The sequence below is a fragment of the Diuraphis noxia genome, unplaced genomic scaffold (genome assembly GCF_037042655.1).
Source record: "Diuraphis noxia isolate RWA-SAM2 unplaced genomic scaffold, SU_Dnox_SAM2 contig0005, whole genome shotgun sequence".
Lineage (NCBI taxonomy): Eukaryota > Metazoa > Arthropoda > Insecta > Hemiptera > Aphididae > Diuraphis > Diuraphis noxia.
In genome coordinates, this window is record NW_028301715.1 from 49,811,644 (window position 1) to 49,831,629 (window position 19,986).

General features: G+C 28.3%; 4 protein-coding genes across 6 annotated transcripts; 2 read left to right on the forward strand and 2 right to left on the reverse strand.

Annotated features, from left to right (window-relative positions):
- Positions 1-31: 31 nt before the first annotated feature.
- Positions 32-5,431, forward strand: Mppe (Metallophosphoesterase). Its single transcript, XM_089228753.1, has 6 exons — positions 32-466; positions 2,582-2,963; positions 3,027-3,158; positions 3,253-3,372; positions 3,448-3,697; positions 4,059-5,431. Exons 1-6 carry the CDS (start codon positions 249-251, stop codon positions 4,214-4,216), a joined length of 1,260 nt encoding a protein of 419 aa, XP_089084879.1. The 5' UTR covers positions 32-248; the 3' UTR covers positions 4,217-5,431.
- An 895-nt stretch (positions 5,432-6,326) lies between these two features.
- LOC107163870 (uncharacterized) lies at positions 6,327-7,433 on the reverse strand. 3 transcript variants are annotated; one of them, XM_089228754.1, is made up of 2 exons: positions 7,188-7,433; positions 6,327-7,128 (listed from the first exon to the last, which is right to left on the reverse strand). In XM_089228754.1, the coding sequence occupies exon 2, from the start codon at positions 7,087-7,089 to the stop codon at positions 6,619-6,621; it is 471 nt and encodes a 156-aa protein (XP_089084880.1). In that variant the 5' UTR covers positions 7,090-7,128; positions 7,188-7,433; the 3' UTR covers positions 6,327-6,618. The 3 variants fall into 3 exon arrangements, with proteins under 3 accessions (XP_089084880.1, XP_015366961.1, XP_015366960.1); XM_015511475.2 differs by having other exon boundaries at positions 6,327-7,140; positions 7,203-7,431; XM_015511474.2 differs by having other exon boundaries at positions 7,203-7,430.
- A 1,174-nt stretch (positions 7,434-8,607) lies between these two features.
- Positions 8,608-12,212, reverse strand: LOC107163884 (pyrimidodiazepine synthase-like). The gene is made up of 6 exons (XM_015511498.2): positions 11,836-12,212; positions 11,668-11,773; positions 11,376-11,595; positions 10,759-10,888; positions 9,368-9,486; positions 8,608-9,298 (listed from the first exon to the last, which is right to left on the reverse strand). The coding sequence occupies exons 1-6, from the start codon at positions 11,858-11,860 to the stop codon at positions 9,176-9,178; spliced, it is 723 nt and encodes a 240-aa protein (XP_015366984.1). The 5' UTR covers positions 11,861-12,212; the 3' UTR covers positions 8,608-9,175.
- A 3,045-nt stretch (positions 12,213-15,257) lies between these two features.
- Positions 15,258-19,721, forward strand: LOC107163868 (WD repeat domain phosphoinositide-interacting protein 4-like). The gene is made up of 7 exons (XM_015511473.2): positions 15,258-15,805; positions 15,904-15,978; positions 16,067-16,250; positions 16,320-16,500; positions 16,563-16,771; positions 16,964-17,184; positions 19,099-19,721. The coding sequence occupies exons 1-7, from the start codon at positions 15,760-15,762 to the stop codon at positions 19,206-19,208; spliced, it is 1,026 nt and encodes a 341-aa protein (XP_015366959.1). The 5' UTR covers positions 15,258-15,759; the 3' UTR covers positions 19,209-19,721.
- Positions 19,722-19,986: the final 265 nt, after the last annotated feature.

The window sequence follows — 19,986 nt, forward strand, 5'->3', positions numbered from 1 at the left end:
TCAGATAAAATATAAACTATTTTTTCAATTTGGTAAATCGTGGACCGTGGTTATCATTATTATAATATTTTAGTATTATATTATTATTGTATTTACATAAAGTCATAAATATATGGTATATAGTATATACTTAAATTAAGAGTTAAGAACGTGATCCCTAGTTTACTACTGCTATGAGTATTTTCTATATATTTCAATTTTTTTTCGTAACTCGTAGAGAACCATATAAGTCATAACTCAATTATTGAATGTTGTTGTACTTCTATCATTTAATAGCTACCTCCAAATTTTTTTTTGATTTCAGTCTTCTCTATAGAGACGATTGCCTATTAAATTGTATCAAAAATTACCTATGTTTATTATTTTGCGTTTTTAATCCCAATGAACTTAACATCATTAAAATGTTCCATTTGTTTTATTTAACAAGGCTGAAGACTGTTTTTGAATTGACCAAACACAAATTAAAGTATGTTTATAAATATGTGCAATAGAATTTATACTAACTAAATTTTATCTGATTTTGAATTGAAGAATATAACCATCATAGACTCATAAGTTATAATATAATATAATTTTGTACATTTTTTTATTTAATCGAAAAATATAATAACTATTAAATGCATTGTATATTGTATACTGTACAGTGGCGTATTTAGGGAGGGGCCCATAGGGGCCCAGGCCCCCCCCCCTTGGCCCGTGTAGTACATATTATAATAGTATAACACAATACTACTCAGTAATCGGCACTTGTATTATACTTTAATACTTTACAATGTATGATTAAATAATGATTTGATATGAAAACATTAATAAGGAAGAAAATGTAACTGTGGAGGAAATAGCACAAGATTTCATAAAAATCTCCGCCAGGAGAATGCAACTTCAAGACTGGTCAAAATAATAGACATTACTTAAATTGTACATGCTTTAATATAAGTACTTTAATTGTCTTAATCTTAATTAAATATAAAATACCTATAATATACTAAAACGTATGATTTTGGTGTTATATCTGGTGGGCTCCTCCCTTGAGAGATTTCTGGCTACGCCACTGATACTGTATATTCAGTTTAAACATCAATATGGGAAACTAATTATTTCATGATTTACTTTATATATAACTATAAAATGTGAAGTTAGCTCTATCAATTATTTAAAAACTAAACAGTTTTAAAAGTTTTATCAGCATACTAATCTACTATTGCCAGTTTACATACTTCAGTAAAAATAAACATTATTTTTTTTTATAAGTACTGCCCATAACAAATATTAGGTTCATTTTTTAGAAGATAACTTGGGCAAATACTTTAACTATACAATTTTCAATCACACTAGATGATGATTAACACTTTGAGGACTACGGTTAATATTGAAAAAATTACGTTAGGGACGAATGTCGTGTGTAACACGTGATACCGGATTATGAATTATAGACGGAGCAATATTATCGGAAAAATACGTTGGGGACGAATCACGTGCTAAACGCGTTATGCTGATTATGCTAAATGTGGACGAATGATTTTTCCGCCATTATTCATCGTTATCCGGCGGTTTTTTTTAATTTTTCAAAAAATCACAATTTTGTAAATTGTTATCAGATTTTTTATTTTTTTTTCCCATATAATTATCGAGGTGTTACTTTATACGCACATATAAGTTACATATTACTTTTGTAAAAATGTCATTCACCTATGAGATATCAAAATTATCCTGTTTTAATAAAAAAAAAAAGTCTAACTTGAACACTCATATGTATTTATACATAGGTAAATATAATTAAAAAAAAAAAAATGTATCAAGTTTATTTTATTGTTTATTAAAATCCTTTGTTATTTAATATTCATATAAATATAAATATAATTTGTTTATAATTATATACTTGTGAACGCGGATTATATCTGCGTCATCCATAGTTTAAAATATATTATAAACTTGTGCCACGAATATAAAACGTGAAAAATAGTATACAGAATATTTAAGAATACAAAAACAGGACGCGTCTATAATATTTTATTATAATAAAATACAGCAATATAGTAAATAAACTGTAATGTTATCAAAAAGTAGGTACTTCCTCAATCATAATCACAATGTCACGAATATTATTTATTATCCCGGCGCGGCGTGGCAATGCGCGGTCGAGAATCGAATAAACTGAAATATTGTAGGTTAATAATTATTCTTTAGAAAAATCCTAAAAATCGATATTATTTTTACTATCGATTAAGAAATGAATGAATATTATAGGAGAAATTCTGTATTTAATATCGATACTGGAAATCGAAAAACGCGTCTAACACGTGTTTCGTCTTTTATCAGTACAAATGACATGACGCGTTTGGCGCGTGATTCGTCTCAAACGTAATTCAATAACTATAAACCATCGTGTATTATAGTTAACTATAATGTCACGCGCTCGGTACGTGATTCGTCCGCAATGTTATTTTTTTAATACAAAACATCGTTTATATTACGCTAAAGTATAACACGCATCTGACGCGTGGTTCGTCCCCAAAGTGTTAAGATATATTTTATTTTAATAGAAATATTCATTAATATTTTATTTATCTTGTGTTTTCAGTGAATATATTTGTTATTGTTTAGTATTGCTTTTTGCTTTTACTATTATTTACAATGAATGGTTGGTGTACTCACTGTATGCAAGTAAATGGCCAACATTATACTGTGGTAATGATAAGTTTTGTAAAACCATCTTACTAGTTGCTGATCCGCAAATGTTAGGAGAAGAAAGAGAAAATGTAATATCACGCTGGGATAGCGATCGATATTTATTTAATACATATGGTCGAGCATTGCAGCATGTTAACCCTGATAATGTTATATTTATGGGTGACTTAATAGATGAAGGATCATTAGCTGATCAAAAAACTTTTGAACGTTATTTACATAGATTTAGTAAAATATTTTTTTTTAAAAACACAGTTCCTCTTGCATCCAAAAATGTAAGTATTTTTTTTTTTAATTACTTATTATTCACTCATTTATTAATCCTTATTTACTTTTAGGTAATTTTTATTCCAGGAGATAATGACATTGGTGGGGATGAAGAAATTGTAATTCGAGAAAAAGTCGATAGATTTCATCTCTACTTTGGTTCACCAGGAGTAATTGAATATGAAAAGATAGAATTTATCATGGTATAATACAATTATTTAAAATATACCTTTAGTATTATTTATATATATATATATATATTATTATTATTGTTATTGATTTTGAATTGAAATATAGGTAAACCAATTGATAGATTCAATGCCAATAAATACCAATCCAACAAATCGCACAAATACTGTAAAAATTATGTTTTCACATATTCCTTTGACAACAAAATGGACAAAATTTACAGATAAAGTATATTTGCATTGTAACTTTAAAAAAATAAATAAATTTGAATTATAATTCTAGGAACTTTCAAATATTTTTCAGGTCATTAATGAGTTCAATAGTGAATTTATATTCTCGGCTCATGATCATACTTCTTTTAATTTCATAAGTGATATTAAAAAAAGAAAACATACATATGTTCAAAGGCTTGGGCATAACAGCTTTGATGAAATGTCCAAGGCTCAATGGAGGTTTGGACAACAATCATCAAATTCAGTCAGTGAAATAATTGTACCAACTTGTTCGTATAGAATGGGATCAAAGAATATAGGATATGGTGTATTAACAATTGGTAAGAGATAATAAAAATAATTACCTTTTCCAATAATTTGGTTACTTTTTAATTCTCAAAAAATATCATTTAAATTTATTAAGCATGCATTTTTGCATTGTAATAGCACTAAACAATAGTAATATAAAGATTTTAAGATTTGAACTATAGAATTCCATTTCATAATAAAAAAAGCATACAACCTTGTAACTAACTATATTTTATATGATATCCATGGTATAAATTATAAATGTTATATATTAAAGTGATTTATATAGTACTACTAGTACTGTTTAGTATTTTATCTTTTTACCACACCTAAGAACTTTTTATTAAACATTATTTAAATGGTGTGATTAGTAATTAAAATTTTTTTTTTCAGATACATTCAGACACTCTGTCACATATACTATTTTATGGCTTCCATCAAGATTTACTAGTCTTTATGTATACTTGTATGTTTTAATTTTATGCATTATCTTGTATTTTTTGCATTTCATTACTAAAAATAGCAGAACAATCATATACAGGGTTATGTAAACCAGTGGCGCCGAACTAATTTTTTTTAGGTGTGGCAATGGACATTAATTTATACCCACCCACCTACCTAAGCGCTTTGAAACCTAAGCCGTGGGGGGCTAAGCCCCCCACACCCCCCCAAAGACACTACAGATTTTTTAACTTAGAAAATATAATTTTAATAAATAAATATATAACCCATATATTATTTACTTTATTTTTGCATTATTTCAGTAGGCTACCCCTTTATAAATGTACACCCAAAAAGTGGGGGCTACCCCCCCCCCCTTTTACAGCAATCAATTTTTATTTTATAATCAACATTCATACATTTTATATTTGCAAAAAAAGATTATATTGGTACAAATAACAATTAATTATATAATTTAACAAAAGTGTAATAATAAAATATAATTAATATATACATTATAAAATTAAAAAAAAAAAAAACCGTTAAATAATTGTCTTTTATAATAGATTTTTAAGAACAGTACTATACGTTGTAAGGGTTTTTATTACCTCTTCATTATCAATGTTAATATCTTTTTCACATGATATAAGCATAAGTGATTCTAATCGATCTTCTCCCATAGTACTTCTCAATCTACTTTTGATTAGCTTCAATTTAGAAAAGGCTCTTTCAGGAGAAGAACTTGAAACCGGTAAAGTTAAACATATACATAATGCAATATAAATTGATGAATTGATTAACTCTTTGCTCTATCTTGATAACTATACAATGACTACTCTTCTACTGTTCCAAGACTGGTTTTCTATCACAGAACTAAAGTTTTAACTTTAAAGTTCCCAGTCCTCGGACCACCCACCCCCTTAAAAAGGTGTGGCGACTGCCACACCTAATACATGGGTTCGGCGCCACTGATGTAAACAATTAAATGCACATCACATCTTGCATAGGTTAGGTTATTATTATATTGATACACAAATTATTTTAGTTAGCTGTAAATAGCAATTATTTTAAGTAACAATTTTATGTGTTTCAAAATATTCTTGACTAAATAACAAAATGCACAAAACTATGTACTTACAGTATTTTTTATTTTTTATTATTTGTTACTTGTTTTAATAAAATATTCATTTGATCATTTTTTATGACAATCCTTTTTAACATAATATGTATTTATCATATTTTTATTACTAATACCAACTATACATAATATTATAATTTTATAAATTAGAACTACTGATTGATTAAATTACTGTCATTAAAATGTATATGTGTTACAATTTATTTTAGAATTATAAAAAAAAATATATATTTAACACGTTAAAGCCTGGTGTTAATGAACAATGAGTTGTTAATACAAGTGAATGTCAATGCCAGTGTCAATGAAACGTTAACACAAGCAAGCAAGTGCCCATGCAACACAACTTTAACAGTTACCATTTTATATTGAGTCTTTTTTGGTGGCTATAGCTAGACATATTTAAAATTTCCATCGGTCATTAAATACTGTATTGACTATTGCATAAAATCTATGATTTTATAAGCAACAATGGCCACTTGCAGGCCAAATCATGTCAGCCTCTAGATGCCACATGTAAAATTGATGCCAGCATTCAATGTATAAGGTGCCTTCTACATCTCCTAGTCTAAATCAACTAGGATTGTCTAAGTTATTTTAACTTCAGTAACAATTTTATCTAAACATTTTTAAATATCAGCCCGTCAGTATACAAATGTATAAATATGTCCAATTCAACATTACTTCTTCACAAACATCAAGCATGACATAATGAACCTTTCATTGATGTTTAGTAGAAATTAAAATAACTTCTTTCAAAACATTATTTTTGGTTAACTATGCTAAATTAATCAAATAAATTATTAAATAGTTACTATTGGTAGTTGCATATTTTAAATTTTTATATGTCTTGATTATTTCAAGACTGATTAAACTAGAATATTATTTTTACTAAAAAAAAATTGACTTTATACCTACTTAAGCTACTCAAATATAATACAATATGATCAAATTCTAAAGATAATTATTTAACATTCACACTCTAGTGGAGTTGTGATTTAATTTTTTGATATCCAAATAATTTATAATATAAATATGCATTGGGTTAATTATTGGCATAAATTATACTGCAAATAGACAAAAAGTAAAATAAAACATTTTATTTTTATTAAAAACAGTTTAAGGCATCTCCTAATGTAGAAGAAAACTACAGTATTTTGTTTTATTCTTTACTGTTGAGTTGATCAAAATAAATTCATCGTATTGATAAACCAAAAATTCAACAACATAACAGAGTAGCCTTTTATTCATTTAATCAGAACTACTTACCATGATTTTAAGTATATAATTAAAATATCATACATTTAAGCACAATTTTTCATATTATCATTGAAACATTTGAACTCCTATATATAATTTTCTATTAAGCTACCAATGTTAAAGCTTTTGAATTGTAGATTGAAATAACACCTTTTTATAATCTTTGACAGCATCAGTGCAATTCAACGGTGTTCCCTTATTATTGGCTAGACAATCCAATAAAACGTTTTCTTTTTCTATTGTAGTTTCATTTAGTACTCCGTCTTTAATTATTGGTAACAATTTCTTGACATTTTCATATGTTCTTTTGTATTCTATTTCAACATTGCGGTTCAGAGCTTTTTGACTATTGTTGACATGGTGAAAACGCTGCTCCCACCTCTTGTCATTAGCTTCTAGCTCTTGCTGAACAACCTTCTGTATTTGCAGAGACGATGGTTGCACATACATTGGTAAAATCTGTGAACCCTGGTCAACTGGTGCTATTTGTTCTTGACCTCGGAGTCTCTCAACAACCTTGTCAGACAAAGTGATCACGTTTGGATTCTCAATTTCTAGTGTTCGAGGAGTGCTAGATGATCCGCCCATTTTGACATACGGTTTTTAATACTTACGATGGTTGATCAGCTAAAAAGATGGCTTAAAGTAAATTATAATTATTTATCAAATAAAAAATTACCTATTACATGTTGATTATTTACCCAAATAGTAGAGGAGTGATGCAGCTGCAGAGATAATAAATTATTAAGTTGAAATAATTTTAATTTTTTTACTTAACTCGTTCTATCACTTCAACAACAAATAGCAACTTGCTAAACTAAATTTACTAGCTAAGAAAATCCATGGACCACATAAAAGTTTTTAAAATTAGACATTCGAACCTCTGATTTGATTTGAAGGATAATAACAATATGTTGGGTCAACTTATCAGTTATCACTTTTTAAATTTTCTTAACCACAAATAAATATATATTATGCCGAAAATATTATCAATATATTGTTTTTTATATTTAATATTCAATGAAAAGCTATTGGCGCTATTGCTCTATTTGAATTTTTATATTTTCAAATTTCTAATGCTTAACCAAAGAATCAAAATATAAAGTTTCGAGTTTAAAGACCTATTTAACGAACTACTTAATGAATTGTGCGAACATCTCAGAACAAATTTTACATCGTGGTGCGAATTCAAATATATGATAACAATTCAAAGATAAAAAATCTGTTTTCTTCATAGACGTCCATATAATATATAAGTACAAAAACGTCTAAAACTATTAACCTACCTTAAGTAGTAAGTAATTACTATGACAAATTGACAAAGATCTATGGTTTTCTTTATTAAGGCTAAAGATATTAAACATTACTATTAATACTATTTACTAAGTTAATTACTTGCAAGGCCTTGGACACAGGGATAGAGAATTAAACCATCTAACTTACAACATGGAAAGAATATAAATGTATTTATATTTATTTATTTAGTATAAACTTTATATAATATGTAATTATTTTGCTAATCATCTCATTTTAAATTCCTGTCTACTACACTAGAATACTGAATATTCGCTCCACTATTTTTTAATGACCAATACTCTACTACAGCTCCAAAATGACTAAATTTTATAGAGCATAGAGTTTTAATGTCATTTAGCTATACTGACAAAAGCTATATGCAGATAAATACCATATGGCTTGGACAATGGGCTATGATTTAAATTTAAAATCATATTTTTATTTCTTGGCTAAAATTGATTCTTGATTTGTGATACCAGCAATCAATTTTCTTTCTCTATCTAACTCATCAACTATGTGAAACAGAACATTAATTCACTTAAACCAATATAGTCTTGTTATTTTAGGTTCTGACTGGAGTGATGAATGAATTATTTTTGTTTATTTTAATTTTTAATTTTTTTTTTATCTGTCATCATCTTTGAAGCAGTCAAAGTGCTTCGATTTTCTTCAACAGCATTTTTTTCTGGTAGAAAATTGACTTGGTTGATTATTCAGAGTCAATAATAAAAAGTCCCCAATAGTTTTCAATAGCGGCAAAAAAAACAAACAAAAACATAAAGAAAAACAAAGAATTTTACACACAACCAGTTTTCGGAAGATCGGTTTTTTTTTTATTATAACTCAAAAAAATAATGACTGCATATATAGGAGTGTGAGTAAATATATATATTTAATCAATTGCATTTAAGAGGACGTTATATTCACAATTGTTATCTCCGTTTTACATTTCATTCTAAATTTTAAACTCGTGGAGTTAAACGTGATCTGCTGAGCGTGAAATTTGCTATATATTACACACTTGTAAGACGGAAACAACAAATGGGGGTATAACGTCCTCTTAATATCATTGAATTCAAATTTAACATATTATAATATCAACAAGATAATTAATTATGAATAAAAAATTTTAAGTACAAGTGTCAAATTGTATTTAAAAAAAAAAGAATAAAAGTACTACCACCATTTTAAAGTTATAATGAATCATTACTATTTCTTTTAGTAATTGATTACATTAAAGTAATTTCAACAAGAGTCATCTATTCCAATATGCAATATCACAAAAGAATTGTATTTATTTAAAATTAAAATAGTAAATAACTCGCAATGTCTAATAAGTAAAAAACAATGGGTCAGGGTGAAAATTAAGAGGATTGCTTTAGATAATATCATATGCAGGTAATCCAGCCTTTCTTTTTGTAAAATGTTCTGCGTGCTTTTCTGGAGTGATGTAATACGGTGCTACAGCCTTATCAGCAATCATTAAGGATTTCCACTTTGTCTAGAAATTACAAAAGAATGTAAAACTTTAAATACATTGATATCATTTTACTATTAACTCAAATCTCACCAGCCTGGGAAATTTGTTTTCAAACGGAATAACAAACGTTCCATGAGAATATGGATTTATAGCATCTAAACGCTCAAACCAAGGCCATATCATATAGTCAACCATACTTGGCTTGTTACCTAGTAATAAAAATGAAATTAATTCATAAATGATTCTAATATTAAAATATTAGTTTAATACATGATAACAATAGCTTAAAATATACCTCACACCATTGATTATAGAATATTCAATAATCATTGTTTCCAGATATTCCAAAATTTCATTAGGATGTTTATTGAGACTTAAAAAGGGTATCTCTCTCACATTCAAATCAGTCTGTAAGAGGGCATAATAGCACATTTACGTACAATGAATCACATTAGGTTTATAAGAGTGAATATTGCCTATTTTTTATGGTAGACTTTTTAAATATTTTGAAGCTTATTTATGATCATTTTTGAATATTTTAATATTTCACACACTGTTAAAAATTAAAACATCTAAAATATGCTTCAAAGACCACAGATAATATTGTTAACTTTATATTTAATAATATTATTATATAACTGATAATAGATAAATTTACTTAAACACTCTTTTAATATTAAGTTTAAAATCAGTTAATAAATATAAATTAAAAACGAATGAGAACAGCTGAACATGCATTAATTGATATGTTAAGGATATGTACACATGCGGGTGATATGTCAACTTGGTAAATAGTAAGGTACAAACTATAATACTATAGTATCTGCATTACATACTATGATAACAAAATAATATTTAATATTTATTAATAAGAAAAAATAAGTTTTAAACATTTTAAATGCTATACTTTTAGATAAAAAAGTAACGAAGATTTAGAATGAAAAATTAATTGCTTCAATTTTTACCAACAAAAATTAGATACAAATATAAAAATATCTTAGTCATCTTATATAATTCTATTAATCACAAGTCCATAAATGTTAATTAGATATTTGAGCAGGTAGTATATTGAACCAATGAATAATGTGTTAATCGTACACTGAATAAATACCAATAATATAATACACATAGGTGTGCGCAGACTTTGACCGCAGGGGGGGCCCCTTAAAAAGGTCCGAACTAAAGATTCTTGTGTGATGATAATTGATTAATTAATAAAATAATAACTTAATCACATTTATATTTTATTTATACTATTAGATTAAAACTGGCTTCACTTTTTTTTTGTAAAATCTAAAAATTTCGCTGTATAGTATAATATACATATCTATGCATTTATTAAAGAAAAAGCCAGAGGCCGCAGAGGGGACCGCGGCCCACCTGGCCCCCCCTGTGCGCACGCCTATGATAATACACGCTTTCAAATAGTTTCTAAAATCTACAAAAATCAATAAAACAATATTTTGCATTTTTATACTTGCCTCCAAAAAATGTTGATCCCCTTTCTGCTAGTTCGGTTTCAATGGGAATTAAACTATTAACAAGTTCATCAAAATTATTTTTTTCTATTTCTTTTGTGGTCATCATTACCTTATAAAATGCTGTACCGACCTAAACATTAAATAACTAATTAATAAGATAAACAAAAAATGTACTATTTTTTTACTCAATTGAGTAGGTATTTTAGCTACAATAAAATAACAGTGAATATATAAAACCATTTATCACCATTTTTTAAAATAAATAAATCAAAGAATGATTTATTTCATAGGCTGTTTCACTTTTCTGTGAAAACCGGGTACACGGTACACCATATGATTAAATTTCATATATTACTCAGTATCCAAAAACAATTGTGAATTCTATTTGTGGGGCATTAAACAATTAATTACTAGATCATCAATCTCCAGCAGACAGGATTCTAAAATATGTTTAAAGAACTGACTACCTACTAGACTACTGAGTAATGTAAGGAACTGAGTTTTAGAGTATACCCTGTTTTGTAGACACAACATAAAGTGTATAATATATCATATTTGTTTAATTGGTTTGTATATTATTGGTAAAGTGAAGTAATTAAGTTACGTCATGTGCTTACTTTTCCAAAAGACTCTATGACAAGCTTGTCCAAAATTTTCTGGAGAGGACTATTATTATGCAAAGGAGGTTCAGGATACTGTTCGTCAAGGAAATCTGCCAGCAGCAGACTTTCAGAGAGGAACTTGTTATCATAAACCAAAGCTGGAACCTTGCCAGCGGGGAAAATTTTCAAGAACCACTCTGGCTTGTCTGACAGATTAATGAACACCGTGTCGTGTCTGCTCAAAACCCAATAAAAACAATTATCAAAACAGATCTGCAAATTGGAAACCAAATGGTGGATTACTCACAGTACGCCCTTGGCATTCAATACCAGCTGGACCCTCTGCGCATACGGACAGAACCGCATCGAGTAGAAGCGTAATGAACCCGGTTCCTTTGGAGGTTCTACGGAATCTGTAAGACGAGTGTAAAACACTTAGTTCAGTTCAACAAACGTCACGTCACACCACACTTACCTTTGGACAAGTGTTTGATGGCCATGATTGTTTCACCAAAAGGTCTAAGGTCCGACGTCTGACTACTATGTCATTCAGTTCAATAATTTAATATTGATGTAAATTTCGCTACTCACTAGTAATATTGACGAGCAATGATAGATTTTTTCTTACGAATTATGATTTAAAATCTGCGTCCGAAGATATGACTGATATGAGTCATGAGACCGCCGTAGTTGATAATGTGGTTATATTGTATATTATATTATTATGTATTTATTTTGAATGATAAACGTTTTATAAAAATGTAAAATGTTGCTACTACGGTCAGGTATTTTATAATTATATAAATCAATAAGTCAATGTCCAATGAGTTCACTTCACTGCCAGTGTCGTAAACAATTGGGTGACGTGGGGGGTCAGATCCCCTCTCATCACAGAACAATAAATGTTAATAATAAATAATAACAATAAATGCTTTCATTGGGTTTTTTTTGTTTTTGCTTACATTATGTAGGAATGTAGGATGCACTTTAATGTAATATTTTGTCGTATTATTATATATTTGTGTTTGATGCAGAGGCGGTTTGAATTTATTATACTTATTACTTAGTGGTGCAAGACAATATATAGACACCCCCCCCCACCTACATCATAATAGAAATTACAAATAAATATTTTTTAATAAGTTTATAGTTCATAATTATAAGGCCCTTATATTCATATATTCTTAACTCGACGCTTTCAACAGTTTCAGCCACGATTATCATTTATCATATGCCATTGATTAGGTACCTTATTACTTTTTTCATTTATTGAACATTAAAATTAAACATTGCGGTCAGCACATGCTCAACCAAGACCACCCATCCCCCTAACATTGGCAGTGCAGTGTACCAAAAACAGTATACTCAAACCGCCTCTGGTTTGATGACAGGTTTTTTTATCCTTAAGTAACAAGGGTGGTGGCCAAGAACATGACGTGTAATCTAATGGTGCAAGTTTCAAAACGATCGCACAATTTTTAAATTTTTAATTAATTTTTAAGCGTAAAATTTGCAATAAATGCCGGATGATTCCTCGTACTCGATCAAACTCCGGCATCCAGCCGTCTTCTATTGTACCAACTATACGGGCTTCCCAAGTGTTAAACATAAAAATTTTTTAAATTCTTATTTTTAATTTATAAAACTGAAATTTACTTAACTGCCGGGTGGTTCCACTTGATCTGTGAAACTCCGACCGTCCGCTCAGTGACTACAGAGTCTTTGATCCTTATACATGCAACGATGCAACTACCAAGGCCGTATATGGGGGTGGGGTGTTTAGGGGTTCAACCCCCCCCCCCCCCCGGAAGTATTTTACAACTAATAAATTTAATTTATAATATTGTGTATTATATATACAATAAAAATTTACTTTAAAATAATTATAATGCATTAACATAGTACCTAAAATGTGATTCTTATTAAATAAGTGTTTTTTTAATTACTTAAAATGAAAATATTATTTGATTTAACCCCCCCCCCCCCCCCCCCCCGCTGAAAATTAGTTTTAGCTACGGCCCTGATAACTAAATAATAAATAAAAATAACCTAACCTAACCTTATAAAACTGCTTATAGATCACAACATGTGCAGTTGTACGATTTTTAATGAATTTAATATATTATTTATTATACAGAGTGATTCATGAGGCGTAAAACACTCATTATTTATAAAAACTATTTACTTTTTTCTAATTTTTTTTTTCAAAATTATAGGTACATGCTGTTCTAAAACTATATAAATTTCTAATATTTTTCACCCTTATATTTATTAGGTAAACCACTATCAAATTTTGATTTTGAAATGACAACCTATATTAAAAATATCATAAATTAATAAGGATATTTTTTAAAATACATTTTCACGTTTAAATTTTCATTTTTGGGAGACTATATCTCGTCAACGGATTAATGAAAAATGAAAATTTAAACGTGAAAATTCATTAAAAAAATAGAGAGATTTAATTACTTTTGTTGGAAAAACAAAATTTGGGAATTTTGAATTTATACCTACATATATTCCGAACGCAACTAACCTTGAAGGTTTATACTTTATTTCGGGTACTATTATCGTGTACACAGATACAAAAGAAATAATAATAACAAATTCAACTTTGTTAAATCAATAATAATTCATCGCTTTACTCAGAATCTAATATGGAAAATAAATATCTAATACTTCAAATATGGCGTAAAACTATTTACCATATTTTAAACATTTAATTGAAATAAAAAAATAGTTTAAAAATGTATTCGAAAATATAGTACATCAGATTATTAGAGTGATAGACAATAAATGCACGTGAGTACATCAAACCATTATTGTCGTTAAATGGTTAAATTAATAGTGACTGCGACAAATAGCTATAACAATAAATTATAAATAATTAATATGTCTGCATTAAATAATATTTAAATCATATTCTTAATTCTTATATTCAATATTACTATTAAAATACATAAGCAGCTTAAGAAAATATTAAATTATATGCAAAAGAAATACGTAAAACTGAAAAAAATATGCAAAATAAGCATTTTAAATTTTTTATCTTTAATCTAGTTATTGCACGATCAGTTAAGTATTATTTTTTATAATAAGCAATAGTAGTTCATGGTTCGTATTAGTGATTAAGTAATCAAACATTGTCTTCTATATTGTTAGGTTTCCGTCATGTACGCATTGCTTGTCTAAAGGTATAATAATAAAAGAGCGTGGATTACGTGAATGCAAAAAAATCGCAAAAGACGAAGTTTCATTAGACTAAAATTTCGAAACTAAGTTTGTTTTCCCAATTTTGAGTTCATCATCGTTTTCAGTATAACTATGAAAATAAATAAAGTCAATCAAGGGATTTAGCCATTTAGGTGTAGTATCCCTCCCCCGTGACTTTTTTTAAACGGGCAAACCATAGATATTAAACCTTAAATTTAATGTTATTATTTTTGTGTATTAGCACTATAGCCACTATATATAATATACATATATTACATTTTTAAAAATAAACTTAAAAACCCAACTCCTCTACCTATGCTAGCAAGGATAATATTATATAATAACACAATCACTATAGCACAAATATATTGAAATACGTGATAACAATGCAGGTTAGCTCCCCAAGAGATTTTTGGATTTATACCCCATGTATTTAGTCGTCAGTCGAATTAAGAATAACGATGCAATCAGAACTTATCGGTCAGACTTAGTAGACAGTAGACCTTTAAAAATGCGTAAAATAAGGTTTATATAGGTCTATCGTCTATATTGAGTTACACGCGCCGTATTATCACAGAATTTTATTTAGATTTTATTATTTTACAATCTACATTTCAACTATGGTCACAAATACACAATAAACTTTTTGCAGGTGCGCAGTACGCCTGGCACTAGCCTGCAGAGCACAGCCTAAATTATCCGAGCTGTAGCCTGTAGAGTGTAAATAATTAATATATTATCTAATATCTACAAAACGTACTACGTTCGCTGCGCACTGCGCAGTACGCCAGTGGCCAGTGACCACTTCGCCAGACGCCAGTACACACCACACCGAACAACTGTAGTCAGTACTGAATTACGTCAGTGTCTGTACGTTGATTGGTTGATCGTGGACTACGTTGTGCTGATTACGAATTACGAGCATACGACTTACAAATTATATTATCGTCAGTTGTCCGAGTTGTCAGTTGTCAGTACCTATTCAGAATACAGACTGATTAGACGATTAGAGCATAGACGTAGTACCACCTAATACTAATCGTTTTTGAAAAATTCTTTTGTTTCTTGCGCATTTTAACGTTTTTTTTTTTTTACGAAGTTTTCAATATTCGAGAGAGTTTGGTCTACTGTGCGTGTATATAATATATATTGTTCGTGACTGTTGGCGGTCAAAAACAATACAAACATGAATGAAAAAGGCATAATCAGTTTGAGTTTCAACCAAGACCGTAGTGAGTATACAAATAAAAAATATCACCGTAAACTTACAGCCCGCTGTAGATAGTGTCGTCATTGGACGTAACTGTGACAAACGTTTGTCGTGTTTCAGCTTGTTTCGCTTGCTGTACTGAAACTGGTGTGAGAATATACAACGTTGAACCCTTGTCACCAAAAGAGAGGTTCGGTAAGTCGACATTAAATATTTTTAACGATGGTGATTTTCCAGGCTTTATATTTATGATTGAAACCATATTATTTCTTGTGATGAACAGATTTTGGCAGTGTATCGAAATGCGAAATGCTGAATCGTACCAATATCTTTGCTATAATTGCTGGTGGAAAATATCCAAAATACAGTCAGAACACTGTACTGATCTATGACGCTTACTTACAAAAATTTGTGATGGAAATTATTTGTGATTCCAATGTAAAATCTGTACGATTGAGGAGAAACAAGTTAGTATACCTTTTGTATTATTCTTTAAACAGAATATTTACTAGTATTATTTTAAATGTCTAACTTAGAATTATAGTTGTAACCATGGACAAGATATCTGTTTTTACATTTCCTGCAGCCGTTAAGCACATAATTAATTTGGAAACCCGTCCAAACCCGATGGGACTGTGTGAAATCACTCCTTTAGAAAGTTCTACAAAACAAATCATTGCTTATCCTGGTAACAAAATTGGAAGTGTTCATATTATGGTAATTTTAGATGATATTATATTATACAATGTTATGTAAAAAACTAACTATTTTAATTTTAGGATGTTTCAAATTTGGAAGCAACAAGTTCTAGCGCTCCGGCAATACTTAATGCTCACCAAGGTGAGATTTCTTGTTTGGCTATTAATCCACTCGGTACACTTATAGCTAGTGCAAGTTCTAAAGGAACCTTAATAAGAATCTGGGATACTTGTCATAAAGTCAAAGTTGCTGAACTAAGACGTGGGTCGGATACAGCAACATTATACTGGTATGTAACTCCTTGTTTGCACTTTTTGAAGATAAGAATATATGTGAATCATATTATGTGTTTTTATTATTTAAATAAAAAAGAACAAGTTTTTTTAAATTATATACTATGATATAATTTATTAAGTAAAAACATAATATGATTAATTTATAATTTAATATAGTGTTTTATCGGTTATCTGTATTTTCACAGCATAAACTTTAGCCCAAATTCAGAATATTTATGTTGCTCAAGTGATAAAGGCACAATTCATATATTTGCAGTGATAGAATCTGATTTAAATCGCCGATCTAGTCTATCACCATTCAGTTTTTTCAGTTCCTACTGTCAATCACAGTGGGCTTTGGCCACTTTTACAGTACCTCCAGAAGTGGGCTGTATTTGCACTTTTTTGACTCAAGATACTGTTGCTGGTAAGAATAAAATAAAATTTTTAAATATCTAATTTATTAGATAATTGTAATCACTTTGTTCAATAACAATAATTTTTTGTTGATCTGGGTGAATAATTTTTTTTGAAATGAATGTCCTGTGATGACTTATCAAACTGTTATCACACTATTAACCATTAATAGTACTGTAATTAAAATTGAGTGTTGCTTGAACACCGGATAGTGCTAATTATTCTATAAACTATCAATATTACCAGACCTGTAAATTTCAGGTTAGATTTTGTTTTGGTAACTTACAGGTCGATGAAAAATTATTAATGTTATCAATACTATTAGTAGTTTAATTTATTTTGTAATCATAGTTATCGATAATTTAATATTTCTTTATGTAATTCTAGGTTAGTTTAATGCAATCATTCTCTTTGTAGAAAAAATAAATTACCTACAGGGCCAGTAAAAATGTATTGGCTGTTCTTAATGTAACTCACCCTAATTATGTACTTGTATGTAGACATATTTTCTATGATATAGGGTTTGTTCTTTTCATTGATCAATTTTTGATTATTTTATCAAAATGATTTATTAGAAATTGCGAGTACAATTAAACTTATCTATTATTAAGTTACATTGGCAACAAAATTAAGAAATTGGTGAAATAAAATTTAAAAAAATTAATCATTATTTGGTTTGGTTCGCAAAATATTTTGTTTTAAAGAGAATTTTGTTAATTAGAAGTTTCACTGTATTATTCATTAATCTATTACAACAGTGTTGCTATAGTGTTAATGGTAGACTATCAAAAGATCCGTGTCAATGTGATAATACTGTGTCATGCACAATCAAACTTCCAATTAATATTAATATAAATTGTAACTAAATTATTTAACTGACAAAATTAATAAATAATCTTCTACCTATGTACCAATAACTACTTTTTTTTTAAATACCTATATTATATTTTATAGGACGATAGTTAAGTAAATATCTACTTGATTTAATTAACACGTTGACTGCGTACTGACGCTAATTGGCGTTATGAGTATCAATCAGCAACGTGTTTGACGCCAAATGGCGTCCACAATATAATAAAAGTAAATGGTTTATTACTCGTTAAGCGTGTCTGAATGTGGTTTTTTTATTATTTAGCGTGATTAAACCATATAGGTTACAATAAATTTTTTTTTTTTAATTTTTAATTTTCAGATAATAAAAATCAATTTTATTAATGGTTTTGTAATACTTGTATATTATTTATTTAATTGTATATATATACTTCCTTGAATTTCTAAAAAAAATCAACAAAAATAACTAAGACGCCAATTGGCGTCCATGCGCACTGTTGAAAAAAAATTCAGTGGCGCTAACGACGCCAATTGGCGTCATGAAAGTTCAAAAGCTCAAAGTTGAAAAAAATGTTAATATGTATTATTGAACACATTTAAAAACTTTTTTCTTAGTACCAAAATTAAATTTGATGAAAAAAGTAACGTACGCACTGGGCGGGAAATGCAAAAATACATACGCAGTCAACGTGTTAAGAAATAATTATAATATATTATTATATTTTATTTGTATGAATAATTATTTTAATTGTTTTTTATATTATAATTGTAATCATTAAATTTTTTTAATAATATAATATTATACCGGACTTTTTATGCCTTAGACTTTTTTACTTCGGACATTTTTTCCGCGATTGTGTTAATGTATGTAACTATCTCTTGGTCGGTGGTTTGGGTTTGATAGAGCTTTCATTTCCAGTGCTGTTTAGCTTACATTATATTAAAAACATTATTTGGCAATATAATTGCCTGTTTGCCAGATTTGCAATTCATTTTTGTAATCAATAAATTACTGTTGTTGGCAGTTTGTTTATATATTAATATTAATTAGATTATTTTATTTTAATACAATTTCATTGAACTCATGTTACAGCTATCTGCCTCGATGGTACCTATCATAAGTTTGGATTTTCTAAAGATGGTACTAGCAGACGTAGATCATTCCAAATATATTTACACAATTGTGAAGATGAAGAAATATAAATTTATTTTTTTACTCAGACTTTAACATAATGTTTATTAATTGTAAGTGAGTCTTAATTAATTAAAAAAAAAAATTAAGTGACAATCTTGTAAAAATAAAGACTATTTTATGTTATGACAATTTATAATTGATTTATAGTATTTTATTAATACATTTTGTATTGAATAAGGCAGTTTTCAAGCTTAGTATTTTTTTGATATTATTATTTAGTTCCAATATTAATTTATTTCCAAAATAATGTTTTTAATTATAAATATAAAAATGTTGTTGGATGTTGGAAGTTAAAACTTTTTATGTCATACATTTTCCATATCTTGGATATTAACTTGATCTTAGTTTAGTTCTTAATTTTAATGATACTTTATATTGTACGTTGAATCAAATATTTTTTTGTTACATTCAAATATATTTTTATTTTATATACAGTTAAGAAAAATGTATATTGTACATCTTCTCATACATAACATTATTAAGTCATAACATGTTGTAAATAACTATTGTGTTGAAAACCATTATTATTTATTTATTTTGTTTTAATTTTATATAAAAAAACTAAATGAAGCTTACAGCGTAATATTTACGTGTATACTGTTATAGCCGTTATAAGTAGTAACTAGAAGTATGTTGTTTTTGCTAGAAAAATGATACTTCAGATAATTGTTATAATTATTCATTACACAGTAATAACAACAATCCAGATCGTGCACGACGTACACTGTTTATTGCGATTCGATTTTGGTTCGCAATTTTTTGTCGTTTATTCCACGACGGTAATCC

What these genes read in the sequence shown, in the direction of transcription:
- LOC107163870 (XM_089228754.1), bottom strand. Translation starts at nt 7,089, where the DNA reads ATGGGCGGATCATCTAGCACTCCTCGAACACTAGAAATTGAGAATCCA.
- Mppe (XM_089228753.1), top strand. Translation starts at nt 249, where the DNA reads ATGTTGTTGTACTTCTATCATTTAATAGCTACCTCCAAATTTTTTTTT. An exon ending in GGACAAAATTTACAGATAAA is followed by an intron (nt 3,373 to 3,447) that starts GTATATTTGCAT and finishes AATATTTTTCAG; the next exon opens with GTCATTAATGAGTTCAATAG. An exon ending in ATATGGTGTATTAACAATTG is followed by an intron (nt 3,698 to 4,058) that starts GTAAGAGATAAT and finishes TTTTTTTTTCAG; the next exon opens with ATACATTCAGACACTCTGTC.
- LOC107163868 (XM_015511473.2), top strand. Translation starts at nt 15,760, where the DNA reads ATGAATGAAAAAGGCATAATCAGTTTGAGTTTCAACCAAGACCGTA. An exon ending in GAGTTTCAACCAAGACCGTA is followed by an intron (nt 15,806 to 15,903) that starts GTGAGTATACAA and finishes GTCGTGTTTCAG; the next exon opens with CTTGTTTCGCTTGCTGTACT. An exon ending in GATACAGCAACATTATACTG is followed by an intron (nt 16,772 to 16,963) that starts GTATGTAACTCC and finishes GTATTTTCACAG; the next exon opens with CATAAACTTTAGCCCAAATT.
- LOC107163884 (XM_015511498.2), bottom strand. Translation starts at nt 11,860, where the DNA reads ATGGCCATCAAACACTTGTCCAAAG. An exon ending in TTGAATGCCAAGGGCGTACT is followed by an intron (nt 11,596 to 11,667) that starts GTGAGTAATCCA and finishes GGTTTTGAGCAG; the next exon opens with ACACGACACGGTGTTCATTA. An exon ending in GGGATCAACATTTTTTGGAG is followed by an intron (nt 9,487 to 10,758) that starts GCAAGTATAAAA and finishes TTTTATTACTAG; the next exon opens with GTAACAAGCCAAGTATGGTT.